The 25,938-nt window shown below is 35.0% G+C and overlaps 1 protein-coding gene across 2 annotated transcripts in view; it reads right to left on the bottom strand.

The window, feature by feature from the left end:
- LOC110104489 (DNA-directed primase/polymerase protein) overlaps positions 1–22,109 on the bottom strand; it is a 49,317-nt gene extending 27,208 nt beyond the window's left edge. The window contains exons 1-10 of one of the 2 annotated variants that reach the window (XM_028696215.1): positions 21,896–22,109; positions 21,585–21,727; positions 21,435–21,476; positions 20,328–20,497; positions 20,049–20,195; positions 19,579–19,630; positions 12,935–13,109; positions 7,612–7,694; positions 6,729–6,941; positions 70–186 (exon numbers count right to left, since the gene is read on the bottom strand). In XM_028696215.1, coding sequence (XP_028552048.1) covers positions 70–186; positions 6,729–6,941; positions 7,612–7,694; positions 12,935–13,109; positions 19,579–19,630; positions 20,049–20,195; positions 20,328–20,497; positions 21,435–21,476; positions 21,585–21,727; positions 21,896–21,965 — 1,212 coding nt within the window. In that variant the 5' untranslated portion in view covers positions 21,966–22,109. The remainder of the gene's footprint in view (positions 1–69; positions 187–6,728; positions 6,942–7,611; positions 7,695–12,934; positions 13,110–19,578; positions 19,631–20,048; positions 20,196–20,327; positions 20,498–21,434; positions 21,477–21,584; positions 21,728–21,895) is intronic. The other variant, XM_020833635.2, reaches the window with a different exon arrangement.
- Positions 22,110–25,938: the final 3,829 nt, after the last annotated feature.

Raw genomic sequence — 25,938 nt, forward strand, 5'->3', positions numbered from 1 at the left:
AAAATAGCCAACAGAAAAATAGGCCCAATTGATTACAATGACAAGAAGCAGATTAAACATTACACTGACCTCAGTATCAAAAGAAAGAGCTTTCATGCAATCTATATCCATTTTACATATCAGAATTTTCTCGAAGTCTTCTTCCATTCTGCATATAAGAGATTCCAAAAGCACTTGTTGTTCGGTCTGTGACATGCACCAAAATCTGTTAGAATAACTGCAATAAATTTTAGTAGCAACTGGCCTATCTGGCAATTGAAACAAACAATCAGCTTGAAGGGAAAAACCATAATTTGCAAGGTAGAACAATAATCAATAAGCATAATGGAAGTACGATGCCGTTTAACATAAGATAGGCTTTACAATATAATATAGAGACGTTGGGTATTCAACCAATAAGATGTAATTTGCATGGTAGATCAATACTCGGCAAGCACAATGAAAGCGTAGTTGATCATAGACTAGCATTGGGTATGATGCCCCGTAACACATCATATGCTTCACAATAAGATTTAGACCATTGCCCGTGAATGGGACGTTGCTGAAAATACTTCCTTATTGACAGCTGAAAAGACTATTTTTGTAGCAAGTTAAAAAAAAGGGATGCCTATCAGTTAAGTCTTCATTTCAGGATGAAAAAGGGTGATTATTCAGCATAAAAGCACTAACGCCTGTTGTCAAATTAGTGGAAGCTCCATGCTTAACACATAGGCTTTCCAATTACATTCACCAAGTGACTTGCAGTAAAAGGGACTCATACATGGGGATCAACCTGACAGAGGTAAGATATATGAATAAGTGAGAGATGTCTAGTCTGTTTCATTATTCCGTTATAAAAAGAAATCAATAGCAATCACAATATCGCTAAAATACTTGATAATATTTTTAAAAATAAAAGAATCAAAAGTAAAACAAAAAAGCTCTTTGCCGCATAGCTTTTTGACCCAAAATATTTCTATTGTTAAAGTGGCTAGAAATTGTGCCCAAGACATCTTCACAAACTAAAGCTAAAAAATCATGTAACAATTGATAGCAAAGATGGACTGTTCATACAATTGATTCTTAAAAGCTGAGAAAAGAAAAAGATAGACATATACATAATGATGCTAGAGCAACTAAACAAGGTAAACAGGTCCAATAAAGACCAAGATAATGTCTTTTGAAGCAAAGCATGATGCCTTGTGAAGTAACAGAACGGAAGAGCAAGAATCAAGTTATACAAATCGCCTATGGCATAGACCAAGGCCCAAGGTCAAATTGTCTAAAAGTGTCCCTTTCTCCCTCCCTCCTACGTACTTGGTATCACATTTAACTTGGCTGCTATGATGCACAGACACGGACATGCTGGCACGGATACGACACGACACGGACTGTGATAAAGAAGTTGGCGACTCCAACATTAGAAATCAACCTCAAAAAGAAAATTTAATATCCAAATTTTGTAAAATCCATAAAAAAAAAAATATTCTATGATGCACAGACACGGACATGCTGGCACGGATACGACACGACACGGACTGTGATAAAGAAGTTGGCGACTCCAACATTAGAAATCAACCTCAAAAAGAAAATTTAATATCCAAAGTATTTTTTGATCCATAAAAAAAAAATATTGGACTATCAAATTAGAAAAGAACTGCCCGATAAAGATAAATCATAAATAAAAAAGTGTGTCTGATGTGATAAATGTTGTGTGATCCAAAGAGCTGGCAAGAATGGATTGATTTGCAAACATAAATTGTAATATAGAATTTCCAGTTAAGTGGAGCGCAAGTAGAGATGACAGAAACAAGTTGGAGAAATCAATGAAACTAATATAAATTTCCGATACAAAATCCTCCTTATCCAATGGACCGAGCACCTTAGAGAATTTAGGAATTATCACTTTTTAAAGTATTACATATTTTCTAGTTTCTTTTAAATTTGAATAGACTTCCAAAATCTTTTTTTGATCTTCATAAATAAAAAAGTCTGTGTGACTTATCATATTTTTGTTATGAAATCAAATTTGAATTGAATGGAAAGCTCATTTTCCACATGTGGCTGCAGCTACAATAAAATCAGAGAGGATACAGAGAGCTAGCAGATTTTAACTTATTATTTTGCTTAACCTGGTGTTAGACCGGTCAACGCGGGACCGGCCCAAGCGTAACGAGGCGGAAGCCTCCGCCTCTCGATCAGCCGCACGCCCCCGCCTGGTTCAAACCAAGCCTTTTAGGAAGTTTTTTTGAGGGTTTTGAGAGGAAAATTTGAATAAGGGACTGTTTAGGGATTTCCTTTTGATTTGTCTGCATTAAATAGTTTGTTTTCCTAGGGTTAGGGCATCTTGAATTTGGCTGAAATTTGAGATCTCCTAGATTTAGGTTTTCTTTGGGCTCTAGCATCTAGAGATTTGGGAGAGATCGATCCTCCTCTTGAATTGAGGATCAAGTGTATCTTGCTATTTTCCGTGTTCCTTTCAAATAATATAAATTATCAACTGTTTTTGTGATTTTGTGCGAATTTTTGTGAAGAACTCGCAGTTTTCCGAAGATTGATAGAAAATACTTGAGATCTACAAGTGTTTCCTATCAAATTGGTATCAGAGCAAGTCTTGGGACCGTTCGTGGCCTGATTTTGGCGAAGTGCGGCGGCTGATTTCTGGTCGGGAAGGAACGAAGTGCTGTTTTTGTAATCCAAATCCGAAATTTTTGGATTTACAAAAGTTCGGATCGAGATGGCGGCCAAGAAAGTTGATGCGCTAGAAGAAATGCTTGAAAGGGAGATGAATCAAATCAAGACAACGGTGGAGGAAAGGATTTCCTCCATGGAAGGACAAGTAGCCGATCTTCGGGACATGATAAAGAAAATGTTGGAAATCCACAACTAAACGACGGCTTCCGTGGCAAAAGAGGAGGAAAAAAAACACGAATTCTGAAATTCGTAGGGAGGAAGATAAGATGGAAATCGGGGAAGGGGAAGGAAGATGACCCCATCTGGAGCCTGTCCAGAGGGAAGAAAGAGGAGGTTATGGGGAACGTCGGGAGGGATACTACGGCAGTCGTGGTGCTGATTTTGAAGATAAAATAGGGGATTTTGAAGGGAGTTTGGGTTAAGACAGAGCAAGGGAAGAGCGGGACACATGGGGTGGACCGAGCACTTGGGAAAGGGGTAGTTATGGAAGAATCAGGGGAAATGGTGGTGACCAGAAGGTGAGAAAGTCGAAGATGCCCATCTTCGAAGGAGAAGATGCGTATGGATGGATTTATAAGGTAGAGCGATACTTTCTCGTCAATGGGTTGACAGAGGAGGAGAAGCTGACAGCAGCAGGATTATGCTTGGAAGGGAAAGCCCTATCGTGGTTTCAGTGGAGAGACCAACAGAGGCCGATCAGGAACTGGAGGGAATTTAAAGACTGAATAATAGAGCGTTTCCAAACCGATCGGGGAGGAGACTTCTATGAGTAGTTCTTTGCTTTGACACAAGAGGGATCAGTAGCAGATTACCGGGAGCAGTTTGAGCACCTAGCTAGCAGGGTGGAGCGACTCTCAGATACAGTGTTGGAAGGGAATTTCATGAAAGGGTTGAAGGATGAGATCCGAGCCGCAGTGAAAGTTCTAATGCCTAGTGACTTGGAGGAGGCCATGAAATTGGCACAGCTGGTGGAAAATAAGAAGAATCTGAAGAAGGGAGCCAGGAGCAGCAGCTCAGGAGGCTCTTACAAGACTACGACCACTCTTCTAGCACCCAAAGAGCCTGCCTCGGACAACATTAATGAGACCGCCAGGGAGAAGCCAGTAGGAGGAGGGACGGGAAAATTTCAAGAGGCTAACAGAGAAGGAGATGCAGGAGAAGAGGGACAAGGGATTGTGTTTCAGATGCGAGGAGAAGTATACGCTAAGGCATCGGTGCAATGACCGAACTCTTCAAGTTCTCACCGTCTGCGATGACAAGGAAACTGAGGAGCGAGGTAAGGAGGAGATAGAGGAGAAGCTACACTTGGATTTGGCTGAGGTTTCCCTAAACTCAGTGGTAGGATTCACTATGAATCATACCATGAAGGTGAAGGGGGAGATAGAGGGCAAGGAGGTGGTGGTGCTAATTGATAGTGGGGCTACCAACAATTTCTTTTCCACTCAGGTCGTCGACCAATTGGGAGTGAAATTGGTGGATACCGGTTGTTATGGAGTGATGATGAGTACAGGGAATGTGGAGAAAGGCCAAGGGATCTGTAGAGGAGTGATGTTGACCATTCAGAGGATTCAGGTAAGGGAGGACTTTCTTCTACTAGAATTAGGAAGTACTGATGTCATCCTGGGAATGAAGTGGTTGCAAACCTTAGGGGAAACCAAGGAAAATTGGGGAGCACTCATGATGGAATTAATGGTGGATGGGAGAAAGGTGGTTATAAGGGGAAATGCGGGGCTATCCAAAGTCATGGTATCACTTAAGACCATGGTTAAGGGCCTTCAAGAGGTGGGGGAAGATTTTCTGGTGGGACTGCACAAGCTGGATGTGATCATGAAGGAGGAAGAGGAAATTTCTCTTTCAGGGCAACCCCTAATTCAGCAAATTGGTAAGGGTTTTCAGCTAACTCAAGGATGACCACCTCCACCGGAACACAAGCATATCTCCACCTTGAGGACAAGGTGAATCTTCGGGAGGAGAGTATTGTTAGACCGGTCCACGCAGGACAAGCCCAAGTGTAACGAGGCGGAAGCCTCCGCCTCTCGTCAGCCGCGCACCCCCGCCTGGTTCAAATCGAGCATTTTAGGAAGTTTTTTTAAGGGTTTTGAGAGGGAAATTTGAATGTAGAGACTGTTTAGGGATTTCCTTTTGATTTGTATGCATTAAATAGTTTGTTTTCCTAAGGTTATGGCATCTTGAATTTGGCTGAAATTTGAGATCTCCTAGATTTAGGTTTTCTTTGGGCTCTAGCAGCGTCCAGAGATTTGGGAGAGATCGATCCTCCTCTCGAATTGAGGATCAAGTGTATCTTGCTATTTTCCGTGTTCCTTTCATCAAATAATACAAATTATCTGCTATTTTTGTGATTTTGTGCTAATTTTTGTGAAGAATTCTAGCTGTTTCCGAAGATTGATAGAAAATACTTGAGATCTACAAGTGTTTCCTATCACCTAGGAAAAGGGGTTATGCCATTAATAAGCTTCATATTAAAAAAACCTGTGTTAAATTGATTTGCAATTAAAGAATAGTTAGGGCTCTATTTGCAGACGGGAATTAGAAGGCCATAACATTAAATAAAAAGTTCTGTTTTGAAGGAATTGAATGTCATAGGAATTTTTTGGTGTGCCCTTTCTTTTTTAGATTTAAATGAGAATTTGACTCTTAACAAGACACAATGGAGAAAAAGAATTCCTGTAGCTAACCTCCCGTAGTGAGATAAAGGCTTGATATTGTTGTTGTTGTTGTTGCCCTATCTTTCATAAAGCTTCGTAATTACATTGTTTTTCATATGACCATAAAAATCATAACATCCATTATAACTTGTCATATTATTTAGTTGGACACTTATCCGATAAATTTTGTGCATACCGGTACCCTAAAATATGGTTGTTTCTTCAAGATTTAATACACTTGTTTTCTTGTTGTTGAATATCAAGCTGGCATGCAGACTTGCATTATTGCACTGTATTCAAATGCTTGTGTGGATAATTGTAGTATGTGAATGCTTGATGATGTGAATTGGAGCAGATTTGAGCTCAGAACTGGTAAACAAATTCCTACAGGATTCTCTATATCTTCATGGTGGGAACACGTTTTCATTTTGCCAAGTGAAAACATCACTCATATTGAGGCAGTGCTTGGGGGATTAAAATTCTTCATGAGCTCATGTAGCCATCCCAGGCTTCATGTTACTCGAGGTTGCCAGCTAATTAAATGTTTAAATGATTGATCAATTGATCTATGACTCCCCAATTGTTTTTAATACTTTTTGTTGGGATTTAATTAAACGTTTTCATACAGCATTATTCCTTACATATGGATGACTCGTATGAAATTATAATCATGCATATTGAATTACTTTTCATGGACTCTTATGGCCGTGGCATATAGGGTTTTCTAGAGTTGTGATTTGCTCATACCTTTTATTTACATATAACAAATATTAAATATCACTAGATCAGAATTGGAGATCGATATCACTACTAATGACTTTGTTGGTGTTGGGCTTTTTCAGTAGTACATTTCACGAGATTATTTTTTATTTTATTTTAAAGTTAATTTAATTTTGAGTATTAAACTCCAACCAACGGCACTTTACCAAGCTAGTAGTTCATATTTTATTTTTGAATAGCAACTTCAGTTTTTGCTTTGTTTCATACGAGTTGTGTATGACTTTGGACCTTATTTGTAATTTCTAAGAACTTTGTAAAGTCCATTGAGTAACAATACATTTTCAAAATCAGCTTGTCTCCGCTAATTTTATTTTAAAAAAAAACACGAAAAAAAACTATGCCTGCATCCAGCAAGTTATGCTTGCAAGGATGATACAAAATCTTAGAGAAAGAAAGGAAACTAATGAAACTTTTTCTCTTTTCTTTTTCCTTATCTGAAAATGTTTAAGTGATACACCAACATGGAAGTCAAAAGCTAAAGACAGAACAAAACTTCACGTCAAGCATTTTTTACATGCAAATTTTGAACAAAAAGCTCGTATATTTGATGCAAACAACAGGTAAAAAGATATGGATGTCTATTAGAAGTGTCAAAAGCATGCATCTTACCATGTTTTTACATTTGAAGCGTCCAGTGGGTAACAAAAATGAGCTTTTCCCAGACTTTGAAGAGAAGGCCAGACGAAAGCAGCGGTTTCGAGAGTACACGGCAGAATCAAGAAAAAGGTGATCCGCTGAATCAGAACAGCATGAGTCTTTCCTAATATATAATTTATTAACTCGAGGATCAATTTCCCTCAAACTTGCAATTCGCGAGCAAATCTGAAAGAATGAAAACATTGCAGATAAAGTCTGTTTAAGGAAACACATAGAAGGCGGTATATATTATCACAGCACTTGGTGGCACTCAAACACGTGTAAAAAAACTTTGCAAAACTCTGCATATTTATAATTACAGCACTTCGTGGTACTCTACCGCACTTTCTGCAAATAGTATGTGAAGAACTTCACCGCACTCTGCCTACTTATAATAACAGCACAGTGTGGCACTCTGCCTCACATGGTAAAAGCAATCATCAACATAATAAATATATTAACAAATAATTAGCGATAAATGTTGCAGAATCATTGATTAAAAATTTAAAATACAACAAGATAGATAATGGCTGCACTGGATTGTAAACCATGCTGACAAAAGATTTCTCAGTAGATTTTGCACGCTATTCTTCTATGTTCACTAACATGATAATAAAATTAAAGGTCACAAATAATATGAAGATAGAAAATGGCTGCACTTCGTGGTCACAAATAATACAGACATTACAAAAAAAAGAATTTATAATAAAAATAAGTAGTTCTTATAGAAATAAATAATTTGAAAACTGGATTGTTGGCATCACAAGGAACAGTAACTATGTATGTATAGAAGCATTATAAATAATGTAGTAACAATAAAATACATTGATCTCACACGAGATTCAAACCAACTTACCTCAGAAACAAATGCACCAACATGTGAGTTATCTTTGAAGGCAGTCTTTGGAAGACGAATGATCAAATGACGTGAGAACTTTTCTACCAAATATCAAAAATATTTTCATTAAATTAGTAAACTTTCATTTAAAATGTATGTCCAACAGAAAAATAAAAAATTCAAGTAAAAACAAATTAAAACAGGCAGAATACCTGGCAAAACAAAAAAGTATTATACTAAGCATATATATAGCGTAGAATTAGCAAAACCACTCTAAGGACTTCATAAACGTGTAAATTCAAATGCATACATATATGATTGATGCCTCGCAGAAGTAATTTATAATACTTCAAAAAAAAAACAAAGATTCTCCTCAAACAAGACTCACAGGCAACATGTTTGAACATCCTACAACAACAACAACATCAAGCCTTTATCCCACTATGTGGGGTCGGCTACATGAACTTTTTTTTCTCCATTGTGACATGCTAAGAGTCAAATTCTCATTTAAATCTAATAAGAAAATGTCTTTTATAATATTTTTAATCAAATCTTTTTAGGTCTATACATCTACTCTCCTAACGGGGTTCTTAGACCCCCGACATTTTATGTGTCCAAACCATCACAGGAGACTCTCTCTAATCTTATATACCACTGGAGCTACTCCAACCTTTCCACGTATATACTCGTTTCGCATTCTATCCCTAAAAGTGAAGCCACTCATCCACCTGAGCATCCTCATCTCTGCAACACTTAACTTTTATGCTTCTCTTTTAATAGCCAACACTTAGTGCTATAAAGCATTGTAGGTCACACCACCATCTTATAGAATTTTCCCTTAAGTTTGAGGGATATTTTTCTATCACACAATAGGCCCAATGCATTCCTCCACTTCAACCATCCAACTTGAGTTCTACTAATAATATCCTCATCCATTTCACCATCACTTTGAACAATATACCAAATATATCTAAAACATGTACTCTTATTCATAATTTGATTACCCAAATTCACAATCCCCACACTATATCTAATACTACTAAAATTATACTCCATGAATTCAGTTTTAGATCTACTCAAACAAAAACCTTTAAATTTTAAGGTTGACCATCATAATTCAAGTTTTCCTTCAACTCCCTCCCTAATCTTATCACTAAGAAGAATATCGTAAACAAAAAGCATACACCAAGGTTCATCCCCTGGCAAATGTCTAATAAGAGCATACATGACTAAATCAAAAAGATACAAGCCTAAAGCTAATCCTTGATGTAATCCAATTGAAATAGGAAAATACTTCATCAAATCACCTTGTATTTGAACACAAGTAACAACTCCTGCATGCATATCCTTAATGATTTGAATATAAGCATTATTAAGCGTTTTCATTTATAGAACTCTCCAAAGAACTTCTATTGAAACTTTATCATGTGATTTCTCTAAATTAATAAATATCATTATATAGCTCCTCCTTATTCACTCTATACTTCTCCATCAAACCTCCCAATAAATATAGACCTAGCCGGCATGAATCCAAATTGATTTTGAGAAACATTAGTATCACGTCATAACGTATGCTCAATAACTCTCTTAATACATACACTCTTGTGCATCAACTTTATTTTTAAAAATAGGAATCAACACACTCTTTCTACACTCATCTGATATCCTTTTAGTTTTCAAAATAATATTGAAAAGTTTTGTAAGCCAAGAAATTCATTCATCTCCAAAGCATTTCCACACCTCTATTGGAATATCATAAAGTACAACAGTTTTTCACACTTCATTTTCTTTAAAGTCTCTCTAACTTAGGTTTTACTAATACAACAACAACAACAACATCAAGCTTTGTTCCACTACGTGGGGTCGGCTACAAGGATCATTTTTCATCATTGTGTCCGGTTAAAAGTTAAATTCTCATTTAAATCTAGTAAAGAAATATCATTTCTAATATTTTCTAACCAAGTCTTTTAGGTCTATCTCTACCTTTCTTAACATAAGTCGAATCTAATACCTCAACTTGCCTAATCGTGTCATCGGAAGGCCTCCGTTTAATGTGACCAAATCTAAGGCGACTCTCTCTAATCTTAACTTCCACCGGAGCTACACCAACCTTATCACGTATATGCTCATTTCGTATCCCATCTCTAAGGGTCAAGACACTCATCAACCTAAAGATAAAAACAAATATCTCTATTTTTATTGAGGGTGCTAAGATCACTAAATTCAATTGTAATCTCACAATCTTCATTGAAAAGCTTATCGAAATATCTCATCCTTTTTTATTGAATATTCTCTTCTAATAAAAGCACTTTTTGATCATCTTTAATGCACTTCATTTGAACTAAAACTCAACTTTTCTTATCTCTTTGTTTGGTTAACTTATACATACACCTTTCGCCTGTCATAGTATATAATTTATCATATAAATCATTAAAAACTAAATCATTTGCCTTGCATATTACGTTCTTAGACTCCTTATAGGACCATATATATCTTCCCAATTTTTTGAGCTTTTACATCTAAATTAATTTTTATAATAAAGCTTTTTACTTTTTTATCTTTTCTTGCATATTTTAATTTCATTGTCACTATTTTTACTATTAAATTTTTTTTCTTTTTATACTCCAAGCCCACTCTTATACAATTTTTTTAATATCACTAACATCTTTTTCCCACATAATATTAGATTCTCATGCAAAGTCAAAATCTTAAGATCTTGAATCTTGATCTCAAAAATATTTTTATTAATGCTCTTTAAATGCTCCCATCTAATCCTAGGATAATATTTTACTTTATTTTTATATTCTGCTCTTTCATCTTAAAGTCTAAAACTAATAAGCGATACTTGATACATAAATTTTCACTCATAATAACTATATAATCTTTGAAATCTAAACGATATATTTTTCTTATAAGAAAATAATCAATTTGAGTTTTACTATATCCATTCTTATAAGTGAAGATATGTTCCTCTCTTTTCTTAAATAAGGTATTAGCAATTACAAATCTAATAAGATCCTACTACCTTCATTAGTCGCTCCAAACTCATAGACACCATGAATGCTCTTAAAATCTTATACAACTCTCCAACATATCCATTTAAATCTCCTATAAAAACTCTTTCTTTAAAAGATATCATTTGTAATAATCTTCTAAATCGTTTAAAAATTTTAATTTTTAACACATCCAAATATATTTGAGGAGCATAAGCACTTATAATATTAATAATTTTAACATCAATAGCAATCTTTAAAACTATAATTCTATCTTCAATTCTATTAATTTCTACAATATTTTTCTTCAAAATCTTATTTATAATCACACCTATGTCATTTCTAGTACAACTCCTATTTGAATACCATAGTTTAAATAATAAACTACCAATTTCCTGATTTAAACTATCAATTTCCTTAGCCTTTACTCCAACCCAAGATGTATCTTGGCCATTTTGGAGCATAATTCTATAATATCAGCTACTATTAGATCCCTATTTTCTTGGGGGTTCGGTTTAGAGCATATGCAAGTTCATTTTTGAAATTTAAATGTTGTTGAGAATTATCAATTTGACCAAAAAATAGGGTATTCTTGACTGGAAAAATGATTAAGATGGTATAAGCATTAACTAAAACCATCAAGTACATTCAGATGGCGCAAGGATTTTAGATAAGTGTATACAATTGCATTGAAGTTCAAACTGTTTTGTTAATTTGGTACTACTTATTGTTATGAAAATGAATGGTAAAACGAGATATGAATAGTTTCCCTTCTTTCAACTTATCTATGCTTATTGAAATTCCTCAGTGGAGCTCTACAGCTAAAAAATTTCTACGTATTCCTGTTGAACCAAGAGTAAGTACTGTACTGATAATTTGACATGATGACAAGCTTTGGAGATTGGACAAAAGCTTTTGGCAACATAAAAATAATGTTTATCTTCAGCAACATGAACACCATGCATCGTTAGTCGGAAGAATGTCTCAGCAACTTGAACGACAACTTCAATACGTAAGGATGATTAATGAATGCCATTGAGCTTCCAGTCTCACGGGAGAAACAGCAAGCTATCATCATTGAGCTCGGCAAGCACCAATACACCAAAACAAGCAAGATCAAATAGAGACAAATTGAAAAAGCTATATTTTCTTAAGAAATGCATGCTTCTATAGATTACAAACTTGACAAAATTTCGTAAGGATAAAAAAAAACTTGAGAGAAAATTCTACACAGAATAAGTTGTTTAATTTGCAGCTATATGTGATGTGCAAATGTAATATGAGCTTGATGTACTTGCCAAGTGCGTTTAACTAACACATGCAAACCTGGATGATTAGCAAATTATTCTTATGCTTAGGTAGCTCAAATCAAATTTATTCTCGTTATACCTTGCAGTATGTAGACTAAAAATACTGTAAATGGACATTTTGAGCGAGGGGCACATTTCCAGATTCAATGAACATAACTAGGTTGTTCTACATCATTAGCACATGCATCACTTAATCTCATTCGGATTAATATCTTACTTCTTTCTCTTTCTCATATATTTGGCTTTCTGACTAAAAAGCACATTTGGGGCAGATTCACTTTACATATTGCTGACACACTTCTATTTGACTACAACTTTCATGCTGCATTTTAGAAATATTTGTGCAAAGAAATAATTTTTCAAAACCAAATATACTAGAATATAATAGCAATAAGAAAGCTTATGTTCAACTTTTTCTGGACAGAAAAAGTTTATAATACTCATGGTAGCATTACAAAACTCTATTTTTCCCATAATAATTTAACAACTAAATTAACAAAAAGTTGCAACCATCCCAAACAAAGCCTATTTCTATCTCCTTTAGGCACCTTAACTGTTATGCCTCATGCGGTGGTAAAATATTTCTTTTGTCACATTTTAAATAAAATTTTAAGGTATTTTTTGGTTATTATGCAAATTTATACATAATATTAGTACATGTTCTATGTGTATCAAGGTCAGTGTCCCAGTATATTCCTGTCTGTAAGCATGCTTCATATATTTGAATCAGCTAAGGAGGTTCAAAATCTCAATTTTAAGTGTTGTAATGAAAAATTTTACACAGGAAACCTAGCATACAACCAACTACCTAAATATGGAGGAAATGGAGGCTTAAAAATACATTCAGGATTTTTACACAGGAAACCTAGCATACAACCAACTACCTAAATATAGAGGAAATGGAGGCTTAAAAATACATTCAGGCATAATTATAAATAGGATAATGAAACGCAATAGATATGTCTATAATAAACTATGCGTAGACAATGTAAAGAAGCAGTACTTAAAATTATAAAACACCTAGCATAAAGTGCATACCTTCAGTAGATGAATCAAGCTCTACAACCAATTCATGATTTGCTTGAATAGAATACTTCTCATATATAGCAGTTAAAGTGACAGATATCAAAATGTCGACCATCTCGTCTACATTTCTACCAATATTGAGCCTCTTATCAAATTCAAGGTCAAAATATAGATGGCAAGGATGACCCTGGAAAGGAAGTCACTCAGTATTTTCTTCTAATAAAACTATTGAATTTGAGCATAGAAATTTGCTAATAAAGCATAATTGAGTTAGCATAACAGGAAAAAAGAACATAACAATAGTTTGTATGTTTGAAAAAAAGTTAAGATAGCTTTCATTAAAGCAGATGCTGCCAAATGCTACGTTTGTTCGTTTTTAGAGTGTTACCATGTCTAACACATTTCATGCAAATCCATGCAAAAATATTTTGAGATCTGCCAAAAAAGATAGTTTCAAATCAATTGATAGCTAAGTTGGAGTTAACAAATCAAACATGCATCAGCATGGAGCCAGATTAACTTTAATGTAATCAGTAGAGGAAACTCCTATTATGTTAGGATAAAGTTCAAAGAATGACATTGCACGGCTATAATGGTTACATGGAGATGGTGTTCCAACAAGTGAAAAGGAACTGCATATCAAAACCTTACCTGGAAGACAACACATTAGAGGACTTTACGGAATGATCATTCATATCCTTGCCCATGACAAAAATGTGCTATCATGGTATAAGATCTAAAAGAATGTAAAAATTCAAAACTTCCCAAAGCTTGACTTTTAAGTTTTACGTAAGGCTAAATATTCTAAACTGAATTGATTCAGTGAGTAGATGATAGCATATCTACAGAGGATGTGAAGCCTAATCAATTCGACATCAAGCTTCAAGCTGACAACTCATATAAAAGGTGCTTTACTCCAAAATTCCAAATTATGATTTTACCATATTTATTCAAGTGGCTAGTTATCCTATTATTAGTTCACCAAAAGCAACATTTTATGTATTCTAGAATCAAATTATAGAATGGTAAATTATAGAAATACAGTAAGATACTGAAGTTATTGAACATGAGAAGGCACCAATAAACTACGCCCTAAACATTTCCAAATACTCTCGGTTAATAGTCATAGAATGGTTTAAAATTTGTAGAAAAACAAAATAAAAAATAAAAACATTAGCTGCCTTGGCACTAATATCTAGCTGTGTGAGCTCTTTCATGTAGTTGATTATGACAACCAATTAACGGTTACATAGGAGTGGAACTCAAATAAAACTAAGAAGAAAATACCCTTATAAGGAGAAGCAAAAAGATGGCAAACGGTTTAGCTAAGTTTATAAGATTATCTGTATAATTTTCTTTTTTGCTAAAGGAGATTCTACCATTTTTTTATGCTGCATAGTATTTCGGTAATTGTTGATCTGTTGTTTGAGGGGTTAGGACCTATTTAAAGCCTCTTCCTCTTGTGTAATTTTCTCATTGATCAATAAATTTTTAGAATTCTGCTCTTGGAGTATGGATTTTCGGGTTCTTAGAGAGGTTACCGAGTTCTTGGACAGGTGGACAGGAGAAGGAAGGTCATAGTGAAATCATTGACTCCATCACAATCAACCCATACCTGTCAATGGCGAATGGCGCACCACGACAAAAAGTTCTCCGTGGAGCCATGGCGCATAGCGCACGGTGCGGCATGCTCCATTTCAAACATGGCGCACAAAGTAAAATAGTTAAAATATAAAGTTATTAATATTAAATACCATTAAATGAAAAATAATATGCTGATTAAAGCAAAATATAAGCATAAATATCCTGTCAAACAACAAAAATAACAATTTTAAATCCTACATAAACTTACATCAATAGATTTGAACATTATTTAAGCATAATTTTAATCTAAATTCTACTAAATAGCAAAAAGATAACATTAAATCATATAAAGAAGTTAAATCATTTAATTTTTTTTATATTTTATTAATTTGATGTTTAATTAATAAATAATTAATTATGATATTAATATATAAACCTTAAAATTTTTAATTATAATTTATAATTTCAAGTTCATAACATGTTAACAAAATAAAGCGTGCCATTTGTGCCATGCGCCATTTCCCATCATGGCACAAATAGCGTGCGCTATTTTGATATGGCACGCCGCGTCAAGCAAATAGCTCCTTATATGCACCGCGACGTGTGCCTAGCGCGCGCCATTTTGCACCATTGACATGTATGAACCAACCCACTGAAACTTGGGCTTTTCTCAAATGGACTAGACAAAGCCAGCTGCAACAAGGAAGAAAGCTGCACACAACTACAGTGGAGACGACAGACAATAACTCTCAATAAGCAACTGTGGGACCTCTTCTAGGCAGCTACATTAGGATATGGTGTATACAACAAGGCAACCAGGGATAGCAAGGATCCATCGGCCACAAATTCTACATTTCTAAAAAGCTAGACAATACGGGGTGAACAGTTGATTAATCCCAACATAAGAAACTATTGACCAATCATTGCGTATGCACCAGCTAAGTCCTACCATCAAGAACTGAAAAGATACACAAGAAAACAATTTTCATTACCTTTAGGTTATCATTTTTTAGGCCTTTTAAGTTCTTTAATACTTTTTTTTCATCTTCTATTGACTGCTCTTCACTTTTCTCAGGGTATCAACAAAGAATGAAAGATAAAAACACCACCATAAGCCCTAAATGCATCAAAACAGATTGTCTTCTTAACTACAATTTAAGAATGACTCTTCATGTTGGAGCATAAATACTAATGTTCAATCAGGAAAAGATGGCGTTACTACACGAACCCTGCTTTCTCAAGCTTAAGGTCCCATTTTTCCTAAGGTAAATTGGATTTTAAATTAACCAGAATTCCCCCGATGATCGGCACCAGAATTTATTTAGTTATGGGATTCTACTTCCTATGAGCACAAACCCTCATAGTTAATTACCCCTCCTAACACATAGAAGAGAACTCTCGATTAAGGATGAATCAATGTTTAGACATGCAATAGTTTTAAACTTTGAATGTGGGGGATGAAGGTAGACCCAATCAAGATCCTATGGTTCCGTCATCCAAGAAATATTGTAGGTTTCAATCTACCAACACTAACAAATGTTGATCATAGTATTCACGAAAATTTGATTAGCAGCTATGAGTTGTCTCCTCTCAGGAATCCCGATTAAACTGAAGTATGTGTAGATTTTAATTTTATTATGGTTTGGATTTTTCATCTGTTAGAATACCTATCATTTAATTTAGTTTAGGATTTATAAATTTATTTAGAAGTTACCCAGTTGTTTAATTTAGATTTGGGGCTGGGGCTTACGGCTTTTAATAAAAGTAGCCAGTGCAGCGGGTCTTACAACTTTCATTGAAAGTAGCCCATTGAGCTTGAGAAGTTGGGTCTTACTGCTTGAAAGTAGCCCGTGAGTTTAAGAAGTTGGGTCTTACTATTTTAATTGAAAGTAGCCCGTGAGTTTGAGAAGTTGGGTTTTACTGTTTTCATTGAAAGTAGCCCGTGAATTTGACAAGTTGGGTTTTACTGCTTTCATTGAAAGTAACCCGTTCAGCAGGTCTTATGACCTCTATTATATATAGTAAAGGTTATCAGGGATGTGTTATTTGTTCTGGGAAAGAGTTCCCTGACACCCTAATTAAAGTGGACTTACAGCCTCTATGAGAAGTGGCCTGTGCGTTGGGTTAGGGAGGATTTAGTTTAGCAGGGCTTTAGTAGCAAGCATGTAATTTTGCATTTGAGTGGGTAAGTATCCTATGTGGCAGGTCTTACGGCTTCACTTGGAAGTAGCCCATATAGCTTAGCCTTTTTTAGAGTTCGATGCTTCACTTGGTAATTTCTCTAAATAGCTTGGTTAAAAGCGGGTCTTACTGCTTCACTTAGAAGTAGTCCACATAACGGGTCTTACGGCTTCACTTAGAAGTGACCCATATAGCGAGTCTTATGGCTTCAATTAGAAGTGACCAAGCTATTTTAATAAGTCTTACGGCTTATGAATTTAGAAGTAGCATGTAGGTGGGTCTTACAACCTAGCCCTACAAGTTGAGCGACCAGTAGGTGAGATTTAGGGTTAGATTACTTCTACCTATGGATTTCCCCTAGTTTGTTTGGAGTGGGGTTGATTGCTCCCCTTTGGAGGATTTGTTGCTCCCCTTGGGAGGCTTCATAATTCCCTTTGGGAGATTGCATGTATTAATTTAACTGAGATTTAACCTGCTTTAGCTAGTAGTTGCTTATTAGGCAAACTTTAGAGTAGTCACACACCCTACCACTTGACACCAGTGCTTTCTACCCTAGCCTTTAATAGTTTACTGTGATTTTGCTTATATTAGTGCTCGTAGTTGTCCTACTTCAGTAGCTTGTCTTTTTGCTTTAGTATATTTGCTTGTTCAGTATTTTGTTTATATCATTTTGTTTTGCCTACAGTTCTAGTTTTCTTTCAGCACTAGTTTTGCCTATAGTAGTAGCTTTACCTACTTGTTTTGTTCCAATACCCGTCTTTCCTATAATAGTAGTTTTGTTTCTTTTAGTACTAGCTATTCTAACTAGTTTTGTTTTAGTACTAGCTTTATTCTTTCCAATAAAAATTTTGTTTACCTTGCGCTGACTTTCGTCTACTTTTTTGAAGATATTCCTAACTAGCAAAAAAAGGAGCTGGACTTGCCAGGAGCTGGAGCTGGGTTTAGGTTTGTTAAGAGTTTTTGGAGTTTGATTTTTTAGTGTTTGAGTTCAGAGTTTAGTTTATGAGCGTTGCACAAAGGTTTGTATAGTGCAAACAATAATTTTATTTTTTTATGCATTTTATTTCATTTTTATGGTTATTTAATTTATGAATTAATAAGATGTGTTTTAAATTGGTTAATCAATTTAATTAATTAAATTAGGTTTCAATCGATTAATTAAATTTTAAACTTTAAATTTATTTTAAATTAGATTTTTATTCTAAATTGATTATTAAATACTCCATTAATTAGATTTTTTATTTTTAAATGATTAATTAATAAAATATTTTTTTTATTTTAATTCAAAAACTTTTATTGACTTTATTTGAAATTAATCAATTAATTATATGAGAATTTAAATTTTTATTTAGAGTTGACTGGTTAATTATTTAAGGGAATTTAGAATTTAAAATTGATTTAATTGATTTATTAATTATGAGATTTAATTTAATTAATTATTAGATTAATAGAATTTTCAAATTACTCTCTGATAGTTCTTGAAAATTCGGCAATCTCCTGAGGCAAATTTGGCAGCTTCCCGAGGTAACATCGGCAACCTCCCAACATCCCCTCCCTGTGAATGGAGGTTAGTGAGGGTATTTTCCCTTTCAGATCTGCTCGGCCAAATCAAATTGACGGTCAAGGGCTTCGGGGGAGAGAACCGACCCTGGTATCGGTTCTTAAGCATTTGTTTGCTTCAGAATTTTCCTAGGAATTTCGATAGCCTTTCGGTGCCCCTCCCAGCGAGGGGAGGGGGGAGGTTGGGGAGGGCACTTACCCCTTTGGGTCAACTCGGCCGGACCGAATCGACGGTTGAGGGCTTTAAGGGAGCGAATCGACCACGGTGTATGTCTTCAACTCCTCCATTTGACGTATGATATATGTTTAATATATATATGCTTAATTGTAAAGAAAATTTTATTCCAATTACTTAATCAAAGACAACCGGTATTTAGGATCGGTGTCGAGTTGATTGAGTTGATTGAGTTGATTGAGTCGATTGATCAGGTTGGAGGAAGGAGATCGGAATGGCTCGGGTTGACGTCTGCATGTTGTACAGAGAATATGGGAAAGAGGGCTGACAGGCTCATTCACAGAAGGTGGAATTCGGGTTTGTTCGCAAGCCTTCAGCCTTATACGGTCGAGTGTGGACTAAGGAAACGACAAGCGAAGCACTCGTTCAATCGAGGTCAGACACAAAGGCAAGAGGTAGAGCGGGAGTTGGTTTCGTTGAAGGAGGTGCGGCCGCCGGAGGCGGACCCATGAATTCGGGCTCGCAAGAGGAGCAACTGCGGAAGCAGACCCATAGCTTCAGGTTCACAGAGGGAGGTCGGTCGGCGGAAGATGGGAGGTTGGGTTCGATGTCGAATGGTTCGCATAAGATGGGACGGAATCGCGAGCAAGAGCAGGTCAATCATGGAATTACTGAGGTGGCTCGGGTCCGGATGGTGCAGGGAGGCCGTTCGGTAGGAAATGCAGGAGAGAGAGAGAGGGCTTCCTGTGCGTGAGGAAGAGCCGACAAATATTTCTAAGACACACCAAGTTTATCTCTAAGATATAGCATACCATAGAAAGCATATTCAAGATATATCCTAGCCTGCTATGCAACCATCTTTCCAAAACAAAGAATATTGCAGTTTCCACTATTGATAAAAATTCGCTAAACCAAAATCATGGGCATAATTATTATCCATGGTCAAAATTTTGTAGCTGCATCCTCATGAATTTTCCCTAAATAACTATTCTCTAATTCATACTGATTTTATGGGTCAATTTAAATATATTAAACATGATTTAGCCAGAAAATAAATATTTCTAAACTCAAATGGTAATGTTGAATTTTATTCACCTTACTAAATATTTTTGTCTTCCAAAACAAAACTAATAAGATACGCAAAGCTAACTAATACCTCTTGAATAACTTCATAATGATGCCGTAATTTGGAGTCCATACTTTTATACCTACAAAAAAATATATGGCAATTAGCATGGGAAAAAAGAGCTTGAGAAATGCCTGTTCTAGAAAGATTATGCTATTGTGGTGATACACTCTTTTCAAATGCTTAATTCTATTTCTAGCTATTGGTTATTGTTACATCCTTTGCCACTAAAGGACCAAGTGGTTGTCTGTACGTGATACCCTTTAAGTAAAGTGATGCAAGTAAGAACCTTCCACATGGTTGGCTAAAAGAAAGGGAGGAATTTACTTAAACTGAGACAATGACAGGCATAAGTTGTCTGTTAATCATGATTCTCCTTCTCGATTTGGCCTGAAGTCAATTTCAAAAGTGGGAAGCTTCACTTCCCTTAAAAAACTTAAACAGGTCGCCCCAAAAAATAGACAAACAAAAAGATGACAGGTTAAATTTTAAAACTTAACCTTCTCCAAAACTCAACATATGTAGACACAAGGAACCGTCTTTTCCCAGTCAAATGATCTTGATAACTAAACACGTTACTATTTCTGTGTGTTCTGGCAAACCTGAACGCCTCTTCTTGTCTAGGGAATGTAGCCCAGACACCATCCCTGAGATTAAAATGAAATTAAAGGGCTAAACATAAGCAATGGATATGCACACAGAAATAGCATTCACTATTGCATGAATTGCAACGAGCTAATCAAGAGATTTGCAGCAACTTTAAGCTTCTACGCACATACCTAGGGATCAAAACATTCTCTTCCCTAAGATCAACTCGAATTTCTTGTAATAATCTCAAAATTCTTGATGGTCTTTTAACAGGGACACCCCGTGCAGATCCATAGAAGATGACTGGAGATATCTGCTTGCCACTCCGAAATTTTATCGCAGCAGTTGTTGATGAACCACACTGCGAAGTAAATCTTCACTGTAATTAAGTTGAACAGCATATTGTTCAAGACTATCTACAGATAAGAATAACAAGACACCAAAAAGTATTGTAGAAGAGCATGGACAAGTGGAAATGGCAAATCAAAACAAAGTTCAATAAGAACAAAAATACATAAATTTTATTCTAAGGGGCTATTTTATTTAAGTGATTAGTGTAAAGTAAGATATTTGGATGAACTTAAGTTACTGTATATTCACTTGGCATTGTGAGTAAAATGCAGTTCCATTCTAATTCCACATGAAAATTGTTCGCGACTCCACTTTGCTACTACACCTTAAAGCGCCAGTCACTCACTATCCTCATTATCTCCTGTTGACTACATGAAAGCTTTCCCTAAAAGGTTCTCAGATAGGACCCACCAACTTACTGGAAAGTGACTTAAAAGTTCCTCCATTGAGATGTTTCTTGCTAATAATAACTTACTCATGAATTAAACATATCAAAGTCAGAAAACCTTATGGAACAAACTTGAGCAAAAAATCTATCAAATAATAATAATCAGGACTACTTTTAAAAAACATAAAAATGCTTGGAGCTTAACATTCTTTTTTTTTCTGTAAAACTAGATTGCAAGGTAGCAATTTGAAAGATGCTAGTACCAGAATTGCTACATATGCCAAGTTGTTAGTTGATCACTAGCATAAGTACCATTGGATAAACTAAATGGAAAATCAAATGATGTGAGATAGGAAGCCAGACAAACGGAGAGAGAAGCAGAAAGTGTTGAGAGAAGCAGGGCTAAATAAAGCGAGATGCTGTTCCATATTGCTCCAACGCATTTCCAAAGTTATAAAGAAGGTTAAAACAAAACCAATATAAACCCTAGCACAACGGATAGAACAATAGTGAGAGGATTAGGGAGATAAAGTAAAAACGGGGAAAGCCATCTTTACACCTTGCATAGCATGTCATCAGCTAGTCCGGATAGTGCAAAGACCTGACGGAAATAAATAAGTTCCACTTTCCAACAATGCATGGGAAAAACTAACAATGTTAGGAAGACAAATGCGATATTTAAGCGAAAGGACGGGTAAGGAAACCCTACCTTCTGCCCCTCCATGACATTATCGTCTCCTTGCTTGGAACAGCTAGGCGCTTCTTTCTCATCAACCACAGGAGATCCTGATCCTCCTTTTGCCGGTCCGGAAGGCTTCCGCTCACTGCTTTTCCTTTCCTTCAACGCTGATGCTACGACCGTTTATAAAAAAGAGAGAAGAAATCGCATTAACAAAGACAAACTAATGGTCTGGTAACAGAGCTAGAAAGAAAATCAAAAGCATGAAGCGCCCGCTTGTCTAAAGAACTTTTCCGGTTTTTGACTATTATCATTAAGAGTTTTGGTTGAGGTAAACTCACGGGGAGGCGAAACTCCGCACTTAAAACAAGCAAAGAGTCTATCGACGTCGTCTTTGAGATCATACGCCATTGTTGCTCACTTCCGGCGGTGGAATAGTAATGGCGAAGACCCTGTGATCCTCCAAACTTACAGAGCGGGGGCTGGATTTGCTAGCCTCTAGTTTCTTCGGAAACAAGAAAAAAAAATTGCTGTGCTCTACCCGCTCAATAAAAATAATTACTGCAAATATAGAATTATAGAATGTCTTCAAAATATTAATATTTGCATTAACACCAACAACTATAACTTATATTGTTATGAAAAATATCAAAGACTATTTACACGACTAACCTTAACAATTTAACAAATGCAAAATTTATAGCCCGCTAGTATTGCTCTTGACAATAACCTAAAGAAGAAAATCAAATAAATATAATTTTATCTATGGCTGATCCCCATCATAGTCAGGGTGGGTAAATGCCCACACTCAAAAAAAATATATATATTTAATTCAGAAGATGAGTAATTTTGGAATTCTACTTCTCACCCCTCAAAAATAAATTTTTACTCTAATATGACCCATCTTGCGTTGTTTGTTCATCCATCCGAAGTTCCGAACTTTTTGCGTTCGGCATGACAAATTGCGCACAACCTTCAGCGTTCAGCGTCGAAGAGGTCATCATTCTCGCAATGGTCGACGCCTCACGGCCCGACAAGAAGAAGAGGTCGAAGACTCTAATATGCTATCCCTCTCATCATTCTCGCCGTTCATTTTTACTATTGATTTTTCAAGTTTTTAGAATCTGCATTAAGGATGGGGTCTCTTCTTTCCTCTCACCTTTTCTTCTCTCTTCGAAGCCAACTTTCCCCTCTTTGTGGTCCTTGTTTTGAGTCTGACGAGAAAGTAGCCAGTTTCTTGCTTTTTATTTGAAATTATTTATTTTAGCAAAACTTCTCTCAAATTTATTTTTTTCCATATAAAATATGAAACTTCAAAGAACCAAATCAAATTTAATTTTCAATTATTACTTCTCTTAGTTTTCGTATTAAATTCACATACACCTACATCACATTGATGAGCAAACCAAAACCAATGTAATGCAAGCGCAGCGATTTCTGCAATGACTAGGTATGTTAATGAAGACCTTGCCTTGGTTAAGTCCTAATTGACTAAGGTTATTTTTCATTGACCATGATGATTTAGGCCGATTGATGGAGAAAAAACATCAATTTTATATAGATTCATTTAAAAAAAAATATAAATTATATAATGAATGCATATGATCCAATTACATATGCAATTTTTTATTTTTTTTAATTCATAAATTAAAATTTTAATATTTTTCTTAAAATTTTAAAAGCTAAAATTTTTATATAATAAGTCTGCTCACTCTGAAAAATAAGGCTGGAACAGCCCCTGATTTTATCTTATGAAGTATATTTGTTCGCTTCTTAGATTCAAAAATGTCCAAATCTAGCTGCCATCTTCTGTATTTGAGACCCCATCATTCCCACTTAAAAGCTAATTTCCAAAGTTATGTATTCTCCCAGGCTCCACTTGAATAATTAATCAAGATTTTCTAAGCTCTTCGGAGCATGCAATGCATTAAAGAAATATGAGTAATTTATTAGCGAACAAAAGAAGAGTTGCCAATGGAGCATGTCAAGAACAAATAATATGATTGGGACTATTAGATTAAAGATGAAATTTAAAACCTGTACAGTGTAGGTGTTCCTGAAATGTTGGGATGATGGAAAATTGCCTTGCTCTTCTTGCACAATTTGTAGACTTTGCTTCCAAATCAGAAAATGAGAAGAACTTATTATCAGAACCCTTCCAAGGACCACAAAGGCAAATCCAATCATTGAATAATTTATTCTAAGAATTAGGGCTGCAAACGAATCGAGCCGAGCCGAGTATGCGAGTGTTCATGTTTGAGTTTGTTTATTATTACCTTGTTCAAGTTTGGATCATGTTTGATTCGAGCTTTATTGTTTATGTTCATGTTTGGTTCATTTAATTTATCAGTGTTCATGTTCGGTTCATGTTAATGTAGCTTAATTTCGAGCTTGTTCACGAGCTTCAAATAATGTTGTTCGTGAACATAAATGAACCGAACACATTAGTGTTCAAGCTTGTTTATTTAAGGATCGAGTATTTAAAATGTTGTTCAAGTTTGTTTGTTTAGTTATTTAAACGATCACTTTAATCGAACCGAGCAACGAGTAGCTCGTCAAACATTTGGTTCGCTTGCAGCCCTACTAAGAATATTGTAGTTGCATATGCTATCACGCCTCAGAATCTAATTCGGGAGAATTGCCTTTCCTTTTCATTTAATTTAATTTAAATATTTTTAAACATCAATCAAAGATATTAATTATTTTTATATAAACAGCGGAATATAAATGGTGAGAAACATAGATGCATTTATACAGTATTTTAAAGTTGATACAAACCCAAAATAATGTATATACAATAATTATGATACAAAATAAACTAGTTCATCATTACTACACATCATGCTACAAAAGAATAACTTATACATGCAGAATGAAAAACTAAGCATGGTGTCCAAAGCCTCACTTTACAAGATCCTTACTGTTACCTGAGAACATACAAAAAACAAATAATGAGCATAAAAAGCACAACAAGCCACCAATATCTAGAACTAAAGTCAATGCATAATAGTAAAATAATATATACTGTAAATATATATCAGTTGCCCTTGTATCAAACTTATTCATCTTATCATATAACATATCAAAACTATTCTAGCTACGTATAAATCATATTTCTGATATCATTCAATCAGTCAATCAGTCACCTCAATAATTAATATGTCATTTATCTGTCACCTATATATCTTATCTATTATTTGTCATCTATCATATTTGTCATCCATCAATCTAATAGTTGTCCATCAATAATTAATCTAATCAGTCTATCAATAAACAAACATTGCTATCTACCCATCAATGTAACCAATCAACATCCAGATTTACACCTCAATCTTTATTTTAAAAAAGGTATGTCGACCCACCCTCATATACAGAATATCATGCACACATGCACTTCATTGTAATCATAGCAAAAATAAACATCATGCATATTTAATGTTGTTATTAGTATACTCATGTATCATTTTATCAATCATTTTATTATTAATCTCACTCGTCACTCCTAACACATTGGTTTATTCATAATTGCATGCTCTTATGTATACCATATTCTTCATATCATATATACATCTAAATGAAAAGGCTTCATGTACAACATCCTGTACACATCATATATGCAATCATCATAGCATGTAAATCTACGATGCGCTCATTATATGCATGTATAATGTTAAAATGCATGTTATTAGTAAATGAATATTAATCAAATGAATATCAAATATTCATATTCATATTCAGTATGTTATCTCTTGATCATTTCAGAGTTAGTATTTCCCCCACTTATTTTAAATAAAATAACATACGTAAAAAACTAACTAGTGAAATTACGATATAAGCCAATCAAAATATTCAAAATAATGATATATATCACGATTCCAAAAGTTACACGTTAAAAGTTCACCAAATCAGACAATATTACTTTTTTTATCAATTTTAGAAGATAAAAATATATAATTCAAAAAAATTGTTGAAAATAGATGTAGAGTGGATGTCACTTATTACGATTAAAACACTTTTTATAACAGAAGTGACAGACAAAAAATCTCCGAAGAGCTTCTTCTCTCTTCTCTCTCCTCTTCTCTTCTTCCTTTTCTTATTCATGTCTCGGATCCTTCCTTGGCATGAAATAAAGTGAGGGGTAAGCAAGGTCTTAATGGAGGGTAAATATATAGAGAGCATTGGTGTCGCATCGAATTCCGACGCCCCAGCACCACACCCTTCAGAGCCACTTCACTCAAAAGTATAGCGTCACAGTGCTCATATGCATATTTTCTTTTTCTTTTTTTTTTCATTTTAAAGTGTTCTTCAAATTTTCAAGTTGTTACATATGGTGGCAAGGATTATCATGGGAAAAGTAGGGAATCTCTTGCAACTTTTATTAAAA

Source organism: Dendrobium catenatum, unplaced genomic scaffold (assembly GCF_001605985.2).
Source record: "Dendrobium catenatum unplaced genomic scaffold, ASM160598v2 fragScaff_scaffold_80, whole genome shotgun sequence".
NCBI lineage: Eukaryota > Viridiplantae > Streptophyta > Magnoliopsida > Asparagales > Orchidaceae > Dendrobium > Dendrobium catenatum.